The sequence below is a fragment of the Henckelia pumila genome, chromosome 1 (assembly GCF_033568475.1).
Source record: "Henckelia pumila isolate YLH828 chromosome 1, ASM3356847v2, whole genome shotgun sequence".
NCBI lineage: Eukaryota > Viridiplantae > Streptophyta > Magnoliopsida > Lamiales > Gesneriaceae > Henckelia > Henckelia pumila.
Genome location: NC_133120.1, coordinates 118,322,780 through 118,333,529, shown reverse-complemented (window position 1 = coordinate 118,333,529; position 10,750 = coordinate 118,322,780). Strand labels below are relative to the sequence as shown.

The following is a 10,750-nucleotide window of genomic DNA, read 5'->3' as shown; positions in this document are numbered from 1 at the left end:
TGAAAAAGAACTTAAAGTATGTGTTTGGACAAAATTTGTATAAAATTATTTTAAAAAATATTTTTTAAAAAATATTCTCCAAGAATAATTTTTAAAAAATTAATTGAGAGGTGTTTTTAAATGTTTTAGGAATAGAACTATGAAATGCAATGATAAAGAATATTATTTTTGAAATATTAAAATATTTTTGAAATATTTGTCCAAGCACCTATTTATTTTTAAAAAATTTAAAATATTTTATAAAGTTTTTTTTAAAAAAAGCACTTATACATAAACGAATTATAAGAACTTTTTCAAACGGAACTGTCCCTGATTTAATATATATTGAGGTTAAACTTGTATAGGAAAAAAATGTTCTCAACTCCACCAAATTTACCAATGACCCTACGAGAGGCAAAATAAATATAGTTTCTAACAAAAGAAAAAAAAGGTTAAACCACTACTTTATTGATGTTCTTGAATCAAGCCATGCAACGATGTCACCAAGAACAGTCAAAATCCTGTCATCTGGTTCCCCTTCAAGAATGCAGTGAAACCCATCTTCATAAAGCTTCAGAGTTTTATCTTTGCTCGAAGCATTTTCATATAAGAATTTACTCACGACAGGATCAGTCACTTTGTCAGCAGCTCCATGAAGAATGAGCATAGGAGATGCAACCTGAGACGACACCTCGAAAATTAAACACTCGTTCTCAAGAAAATAGCGGAACATACGATGGATGTAACATATCGATGGAGAAATGATACGGTCCTGACCTTATTCACCTGTGACTCGATAAATTTTGTCGCGTTCAGTAGCTCCACAGCAGTCCTGAGTCGTGTTTGATCACTGTAGCTGATCACATTGTATGGAGCCTAAAAATAAATAAACTCGGAAAGTGTTACAGTTTGAAAATTGAAATGCATTGTGTTGCTATGACATTTCTCAAATAAACTAACAGTTTGAAATATACCATTTGTCTTTTTTTGAGTTCTCTGAACGCCAGCTCCGCTAAATCTTTCTGGGGAACAAGCTTTGCTTTTGGCATAAGCTCGGAGAGTAATATTAGGATTTTCTGCAGCGGAAGAGGGGGTGACATTTCCTTCGAAATCTGATTAGAAAAACTGGCATCAGATTCCATTTCATAGACAGCTTATCCCTGTCATATTTCGTCAAGAAAAGTTCGATATTCCGAGCAAAGTTTGGTTTTGGGTCAAACTTATATCCAAGACTTTGTAATGCAAAAGCTCTTTTCAAAGTAGAAACAAAAAGATATGATGAATTAATTACTTTACACATTGGAGCTACAAGCACAATGCCATCCCATTCTTTTGGTGCCTTGAGAAGTGCTTCGATTGCAACCGCTCCGCCCATGGACTGACCAAATATGAATCGGGGGAGTCCTCGAATTTCTGGCCTCCCTGTGTATCATAATTAGTTAATTACATTATGGTGTGACTTGTCTTAAAGGAATAAGTATAAAAGTCTACCCTAATGAAGAATCAAAGTAAGAACTCTGAAATAAACATCCAAATATGGATACAGTTGACACATAGAAATTATGATTATGGCTTCCCAACTCAATGTCCTAATTCTGTCCCTACACGTGAATTTTACCTGAATTTGGAACTGAATCAAGGGAGACCATAGAGAAGCAGGCACTCACCTTTCATTATCTTGAATTGTTCATTGACATTATCGACTATCCCATCAAAAGACGGAACATAGCCATGCAATCCTTCCGATAGACCAAAGCCCGGATGGTCAATTGCATAGACTCCGTAACCTGACGAAGCGATGTGTTTGGCAATGCCTGAAACTCAGAAGATAAGATACAATTTCAAGACAATCAAATAGAACAGTTTGTTTAAAGTTAAGTCAGTCGGGCGCCAATCGTATCTAAAGAGGAACAAAGACGCATTACATTAGATGAAGAACGACAAACCTTCAAAGAAAAAAGTGCAGGTATCACCATATCCATGACAGAAACACAAGGCCCCTTTGATTCGTACACCAGGCTTCGGCAACCAGCTTTTGCAGAAAATTTCTTGTCTGTTTGAATTGATCTCATACCACTATACAAATATTTGCACTCGATATCAAGAATTGGAAGATAACTTTCTTTCAATTGTCACAAAAAAAACGCAACTTTAAATAGAAGCTACTGTGCTGCTAGCTTTTGGAAATGCTGTATATGAATCGATGGCTAGCCAGCACAATTCTTTCACAGACATTCAAATAAGAAGCTCACAAGTTAGATTGCCAGTTTCACCCCAGATATTCAGTTCTTCAAGAAAATCAATGGCTAAACACGGAGGAATACACTTTCATATTCTACTAAATAACCTAAAACCTCTTGTATCCAAAATAACCAAATAGCATAAGATTCTAGTCCAAAACAGCCAGACAAGGATAATATTTCTAAGGTAGTGGTTGGGAGGGTGCTCTTCTCTGCCTTTGGTTCACAAAATTTTGTGAAAGAAAAACCGAGAGGAGCTTCATCCCAAACACTATCTAATCTAAATGTCTAAATTCCCAAAATATGTCAAATAGCTATTAGAATATAAATCCCGATCAGTCTTGATCCTCCAGTGTATCTAAATGATGATTGATACCAAAGCTTAGTACAACTTACCTCCTCTGTTCTGATCCCAGCTGGAGCCATCTGCTCATCAAACCAAGATAGAAAGAAAAAGAAAAAATGAACTGAGTCACTAAGCACTAGTCGCATACAAACAAACAGAAGTTCGTACGGTCAAATTCAAAACACTACCTTAAACAATATATGATCAAGCTGCTGCTGAACATTACTAAAAGCAGATCGCACCCTTCTGCGAGCCATGGCGTGATCCAAATTCTGCGAAGCGATAGAGTTCAGCTGATCACTCACGCCATCGATTTTCTTCTTTTGCTGGGCCATTACGATCGCTGCTCGCCTCGTAAATGTAGGTTTTGGACCCAAAGTCCGCCGTAGAGTAATGGGTCTGACGGGAATCCAAAAATAGTGGCCATTTTCCGGCGAGAGCGGCCGGGAAGTTGAACACAAAGCGAGATCCATAGGGAATACTTGTTTATTGGTAAAGCGAACGAATCACTTTCCATTTATTTATGTACACTCCACTGTGCTTAAAAAAGTCTTCTCTATTGGCAAAAAAAAACGTGCATCCGAACACAGGCAAAAAAAAAAAAAATATGCAATAGAAATGTGAAATAGTGATTTGGAACCAAACACGAAACACCGGCCAATAAATATAATTTCGTAACAATAATATCACTGCTCACTTCACATATGTTTGTTGGTGTTGTTAGGGAAAATTTCCCGTAAACTTAAACCCAGAATCATCATGTTAAATCATTAAGATTAAATATTGTAAACTTAAGCGAAAGCGTACCTTAATTCTTAACAATTGATACCGATGTAAATCTGCATGGTTTGGCCTTCGAGATCAACACGATTTGCTTTGAGATTTCCTTCAGTTCTCTCACGTCGATGGAAATATAATAGAATGACTGTGTCGATGTCGATGTAGAAGTCGTGTGATCTGGGAACCATAACCCTTTATTTATAATTTGGGATTCTATTTAAGCCCATCAATCAAATAGAAAAGTCCACTAGTATCTACACATTAAATTTCACACCCTATTAGATACATTAAAGCCCAAATAAATCAAAACTTTATTTAGATCACTTTTATGGGCTAACTTTATTTGACAGTCCACAACACATAATTATTTACATATAAGCCCAACGTTGGATTTATGATCCAACAATCTCCCACTGGGCTATATGTGAAACTTTATAATTATGTTTTGCAAAATAACCAAATGAGCTCAACTTCCCTGTCATTATCGAAATGTATCTACTGCTAATCCGGTCCATCAATCATACTAACATAGGATCAAATAGGTCTTTGTCACATTTATCGTAACTCGACCCTTCAATGGTCACATATGCCAGATAACTGAACGACATGAATTATGATGTGGATGTGTAGCATGGAAATTTCATGTAATGTGATCTTAACATGCCTATTTCCAACTGGTCCACCCTTAAACCTTAGTGAAATCAACCATAATAGAGTCAGAGTGTGAATAAACCAAAACTTTTATTTCTGCAGAAATAACCTTTCCTAATATATCCATAAACCAAAAACCGAATAACCGAAATATGTCTATAAAAGCATTTAAAATTACAAACTCCCACTAAAACTGAATATCCTTAAATGACAAAACACCCATACAAATAATGTGCACATAAAACCTTTTGGGTGATAGTCACTTAGCAAATGGATCTACAATCATGAAGTTTGTACCGATGTGCTTTATAGACATTATTCACTCTGAACTCTTACTTCAACAATCAGAAACTTGATTGGATGCTTTATAACACACTATAAAATCTACTGTCATGACAAAAAAGACTATAACAAGTGACTTTTTAGTACTCTTTTGTTAAATGACACCTATTGACAATAGATTTAAATAGTCCAACATAGCTTTCACACAATCTAGGCATCCCTTAAATCAGAGTCAGTATACCAAATGATCTCAAAACCGATCTGACCTCTGATATGTGAGCATATAATTTTTTTTATTTTTTTTTTGTAAATTCCATAATACATAATTGACTATTTTTCAATAGCCTACTTCTGAATTATTTAAATATTTGTCCAACATCCCAGTCACGTAGACAAAAGCTTTACGTGTATATACCTTAGCAATACATTAGATTCTTTACTGCTAAGTCGTAAAGAATATTTTGTATTTCTTTTCTTTAAATCATTATTAGGGCACTGGTTGAGACTAAATTGTCTCCCTCAACTCAGGGTATCAACTGGTTTACAATCTTGCATCCCATATCGCTTTAAAACTTACTCGATATAGCTTTTCCGTGATAATCCAAGAATACATCGAGAGCGATCCAAATATATCTAGATACCCAGTACAAAAGATGCATCATCAAGATAGTTCAACTCAAAATTATTAGCTAGAAATCTCTTGGTGTCATGCAACATATCTATATCATTGTTAGCGAGTATGCTATCATTACATAGAAAATCAGAAAAAATATTTACTCCCACAGACCTTATGATATATACAATCATCGACCAAATTCATCTCAAAACCAAACGAGATGTTCACATGATGAAATGTAAAAATATCATTAATTAAAATTCAGTACTATGTCAATATATTTCTGAATAGTCTTTCAAAGAAACTCAAGAAAAAGACCCTTTATCATTGATGTCCTAACTGTGTAAAATCTATGAATGACAAAATAAGTCTTATATCTCTCATATTACCTTTTGAATATTCATGGTTTTAAATATCCATTTAGAACCAATGAACTTCACACTTTAGGCAATGAGACAAGATATCAAATGTCATTGTCTTTCAAAGATTTTATCTCTTTATATTGACATCAATCCATTTCGAGAGTTAGAATTTTTATGACTTGATAGAAATTGATAAAATCATTTTCTATCATGTCAATGTTGACCTTATTCTCTTGGAAAAATACAATCAAAATACCTAAGACTGTATTTCTTCTCTCTCGAGTGGAACTCAATAATGACAAGGTTTTTGAGATGTAAGAGTTTGTTCTTTTAGAATATTTCTTGAATGAGAGATTTACCTAAATTGTCTTACCGTATTATGTTTTTGAACAAAGTCAAAAATATAATTTTGATCAATGTCAATAACACCTGTGAGAATATTAAAATATTCTTCCTTAAAAAAAATTTTCAAACTTTATCTCCCCCCACAAACTCGACATCATAAAAAACCAAGCATTTTCCTAACTGAAAATCAAATTAATTGTGGGACCATAAAACTTTTACCCCTTAGATCTTGAAGAATCACTTTAATCAAACTTTGTTAAGGATATATGCTGCAGTCATTAGTGTTTTTCCATAAATGAGATATAAAAGTCATATCTAAAATAATCATCTATGAACAATATAAATCATTGTTGATCATTCCAAAAAACCATTTGGAAGACCCACTAATATCCATATTTATAAGTTCATAGACATCCAATTTTTTGTTGACTTCAAATCTCCTTTAATTTGTTTGTTTTCCCTTTATACATTTAACAAAAATATCAAAAGATGTTAAATTTAAAGGATTGAGAATTTCGTCATACATAAGTTTCTTTATTCTCCATCCGGATAATATCTCATGTTACGACATAACTGAATTCTCATTTACTTATTTTCATCTTTGAGTCTTGTAAACTTAAATGCAGGGACTCATTAAATGAAACAATTGTATCAACCGAAGAAAGATTATTGTAACGAGATGAAGAACCAGAGCCAACCAATTTTGAATCATGAAACAACCTAAATTTTCATTTCCAAATGAGCAAGATAAACCGAATTTGCCCAAAATAGAAATAAAAATTATTTCGCCTGAAAGTCGGTACAACAAATGTTTCATTTAGATTCAAATAAAACTCAGGTTTTAACAATAATCTTAAATTTTCAATTATTTCAACTTTAACTATTTTGTCATTGTACAGTGATGAATCTTTCATCGTCACTTGAACTTTAGCAATAATAATAATAACCCCGCATAGACACACTGATGATAGCACCAAAATCTATCCATCATATGTGACATCAAAGATAAATTAACCTTAAAACAAACCAAATTTAGAAACTTTATTTTCATGAGCCTTTTAACTTTACAGAAGAAACAATTATTATTTTCCGATTAACTCGGTTTTTTTTGTTGTTTCTTTTGAAGTGTTATATCTGCAGCTTACTTTATCCTTAATCATTTATCTTTATACCTCATTGAAAGTGAAGTTGTCGAGAACGTACAAAATCCACCATTTCATTCTTGAAAAACCTCATTTTCAATATTTTTAAGGTGATTCTTAACTGTAGTTATATCTTTTAAAAAAAATTTCCCTAATGATTCATAAATGACTACCTTAATGATCATCAAACATGCAATTTAATTTCTCATACCTTTCTATCTCCCTCCTTTCAAAAGAGGTACTCTAGTTTATAAAGGTATGCTTGAATCAATCTTTATTGCATTATCTTTGATCATTATTCCAAGAACTATCAAGATGTTTACTTTTTCATAACTTGAAGTAACAAACATCTTTGAAAGTAATAATAAAGTTGATGTGGATAATAAAACTAACAGAAATATTCAAATAATAACTGAACAGAAAATTATCAATAAATTAAATATGCTCCCAAAAAAATATCCAAATAATCAATAATAAATTTAAATAAAGGTAATTCCCATCTCAAGATACCGGACACTCCATTAATATTTCATCTTTGGACAAAATATTAACTTGCAAATGATATCTTGGTGTAGTAATTAAATACTGATCATAAAAACATATCAAATAATAAATCTTTCTTTGGGCCGATTTATTATTCATATGTAAAACCAAATAATAATCACATATTTATTACCACAACTGCACATGTAATTCTGTTAAATAATAACATTCCTTTGGGCCGATTAATTATTCACATAAGTTACATGTACAAAACCTTTTATATTTCAAAACAAATTAATTTCCAAAATAGAGGTCACTTTGGCGATATGTTGCTTCAATCAATTTATCCCAAAATATATATACCTTAAATGTTCCTTTATTAAAATTTAATATATATAAAAAAATGACCCTTTTCTTAAAAAATAAATTTTAAGTATTTTGGCCAAATTTAATTATTTAACCATTGATCGTAAGATCAATGCCGACTGGCGGGCAAATCAGACAATTTACTGGTCATGGGTGATCTTTTCGGGTTAGATTCCCGTATATTCAAAAAATTAATTGACCCATGAATGCAAACCTCATAAGGGATACCGAAAATTGATAGTAAATAACATATAAAATAATAATCTTCCTTTGGGCCGATTATTATTCACATGAAAACCGAATAACTATCACAATTTTACCCTTATATAAACACATATGTAATCATATTAAATATTAATCTTTCTTAGGGCCGATTAATACTCATAAAAATTACATATACACAACTTTTTATATTTCAAAATAAATTGATTTTAATCAACTCATTTTAAAATATAAAAATAGCCTTATCATTATTTGAATAATTGAAAATATAAATTTTAAGTCAAATTATCCTAAAAATCCAAAATAAAATGGGTTTATAACCGAATCAAACTTTATCCAAAAAAAAATGTGATGGGTTAGAAATATTTACCAAAAAATCTGAAATTTTTTCGTTTCCTTGAATTTTAAAAATTTTTTTTTTTTTTTTAAATTTCGAATTTTCGAAAATGGGCCGAAACCCTAACCCATCATCATCTTCATGCTTATTGCGCCGCCACCGCCATTCCTCCGGCCGAATTCCGACCATCCACTGGTAGCCCACAAAGAGACGACCACCATGATACCAATATCCATTCCGATAGTCCCTGTATTTGCCGGAAAATGGACCCGAAAGATTCGAAGCCCGCAACCATGACAGGCGATACTTCGGCTTCGAAATCCGGCGACTTTATGACGGAATCTGGCCAAAAATTGGTTCTAATTTGGGCGTTTGTTCATGGTAAACAAAACGCCTCACACCCCGCTGCCGGAAACGGCCGATAGGACGGCCGATTAGCACGAGTTCCGGCGGCCCTGAAACCCTAATTCGAATTTTCCAGTTTTTTTTTTTTTTTAAAAAAAAATCCGAAATATATAAAAATAATCTGGACTGAAAAATTCGAATTTTCCCGTTTTCGATTAAATCAAATCGAATATAAACCGTATCTCAATGATTTAAACATGAGTGTCTCTGATACCACTTGTTAGAAAAAATTCCCCATAAACTTAAATTCAGAATCATCATGTTAAATTAAATACTGTAAACTTAAGCGGAAGCGTACCTTAATTCTTAACAATTGATACCATTGTAAATCTGCATGGTTTGGCCTTCCAGATCAACAAGATTTGCTTTGAGAGTTCCTTCAGTTCTCTCACGCTCTCTAACTATCGATGGAAATAGAATAGAATGACTGTGTCGATGTAGACGTCGTGTGATCTGGGGACCATAACCCTTTATTTATAATTTGGGATTCTATTTAAGCCCATCAATCAAATAGAAAAGTCCACTAGTCTCTACACATTAAAGGCCACACCCTATTAGATACATTAAAGCCCAAATAAACCGAAACTTTATTTAGATCGCTTTTATGAGCTAACTTTATTTGACAGTCCACAACACATAATTATTTACAGCCCAACGTTGGATTTATGATCCAACAGTTGTCACCTAAAAAATACTAAGAACATGTTCATTGGTAAGATGAAGTTGGTGTGAGTAAGTTGATAACTTCATTTGCATGATGATGTCAGCGATGGTGTGAGTAAGTTGGTAACTTCATTTGCAGGATGATGTCAGCGATGATAACTTCATTGTTCGATTCTGCAAGGGTGAGATGATGTTGTAGATATGATATTGAAATATTAATTTTTTATTTCATTAAATATATATTTATTTAAACACAAAATAAATTTACATAATTAAAAGAAATTAAAATTTCAAATAATTAAAATATAAATATTACAAAAAATTCAAAAAATACACGAAATTAAGAAATTTAAAAAAGTACAAATAATTAAAACAAATTACCAACAACAAAATATAGTTGTTTGATCAATTTAAAAAATAAAGAGGAAGAAATATTTGCATAACAAATAAAAAAAAAAGGCAAATTACAAATAATCTGACCATGCAATTTAAAAAAGGAAATAAAATTTTTTTTTTAAAAAGAAAAGAAAACCATTTGATCAATTAAAACAAAAAAAAAATTTAAAAATAAAGCAAGGGGTCTCCGCGCGGGGTCTGTGAGACCCCTGTCCCACATGGAAAAAATAAAAGGTTTAAAATCTGTTTAAAATGTGCTACAATGAACTTCTATAGCAACTTCGGGATTCTATTTTAGGATCTCTGTATAGAACTTGTTTGTATTGAATTTGAATGTCTGTTTCCTGAATTAAGGGAAACTCGATGTTTTCTCTCTGGTCCAATTGCTGTTTTTGTTTCTGTATTTCTGATTTATCCACTAGGGCAGTCTGGTTGGTTCTTTGCACCTAGTTTTGGTTGTAGATTGCTTGAGCAACTTTTCCGAAAATCTCTGGGATTTCAATAAACTCATCTCTAATAAATAATTCTGAATGATGGGTATTAGAAAGAGCATATGAAATTTGACATGTAATAGAATATGGTCTATTACATTCCTTCATTAATCATTTTTCCTTCAAATTTTGATGCAATGTTAAGGCACGACTAAAGTATCTGTCAGCTAAATTGTAGGCTATTCTTGGGTAAATAACTCCTACAATTTTTTCTGCACATAAATTTTTTGAGATAGTTTCCAGAACAGCGTCTTGTATATTTCCCATTCTTTTATCGCATACTACGATGTCTATGGGGGAATCTATTCCTTCTTTGAAAGTAGTTTTGATCATTATTTGGATTGCTCCAATATGAATCTAAGACATCGTCCTTGCTACTTCACTTTTCAGCTTTTGCAATTCTTCTCTTATTTCTTCAAAAGGAATTAATTTCATCTCATTCTGATTACTAGTTAATTCCATAGGAATCGTCATTTCCCTTCTGGATACCTTGTAAATCAGATTGTGTCTTCTTTGTCTAAGCTCCAGGTTTCCTAAGACTCTTTCCACTTGTGCTGCCGAAAATCCTTGACACTTTTGTAGAGTGATATTTTCTCTCATAATTCTTTGGATCATATTATGAGATATAGTAGTTTGACGACGAA

General features: G+C 32.4%; 1 protein-coding gene across 1 annotated transcript; it reads right to left on the bottom strand.

The window, feature by feature from the left end:
- Positions 1-424: 424 nt before the first annotated feature.
- On the bottom strand, positions 425-3,123 carry LOC140874598 (caffeoylshikimate esterase). Its single transcript, XM_073277913.1, has 8 exons — positions 2,754-3,123; positions 2,616-2,645; positions 1,926-2,055; positions 1,647-1,793; positions 1,271-1,401; positions 954-1,091; positions 757-855; positions 425-658 (listed from the first exon to the last, which is right to left on the bottom strand). The coding sequence occupies exons 1-8, from the start codon at positions 3,036-3,038 to the stop codon at positions 440-442; spliced, it is 1,179 nt and encodes a 392-aa protein (XP_073134014.1). The 5' UTR covers positions 3,039-3,123; the 3' UTR covers positions 425-439.
- Positions 3,124-10,750: the final 7,627 nt, after the last annotated feature.

What these genes read in the sequence shown, in the direction of transcription:
- LOC140874598 (XM_073277913.1), bottom strand. Translation starts at nt 3,038, where the DNA reads ATGGATCTCGCTTTGTGTTCAACTTCCCGGCCGCTCTCGCCGGAAAAT. An exon ending in CTGCACTTTTTTCTTTGAAG is followed by an intron (nt 1,794 to 1,925) that starts GTTTGTCGTTCT and finishes TCTGAGTTTCAG; the next exon opens with GCATTGCCAAACACATCGCT. An exon ending in ACAATTCAAGATAATGAAAG is followed by an intron (nt 1,402 to 1,646) that starts GTGAGTGCCTGC and finishes TATGATACACAG; the next exon opens with GGAGGCCAGAAATTCGAGGA.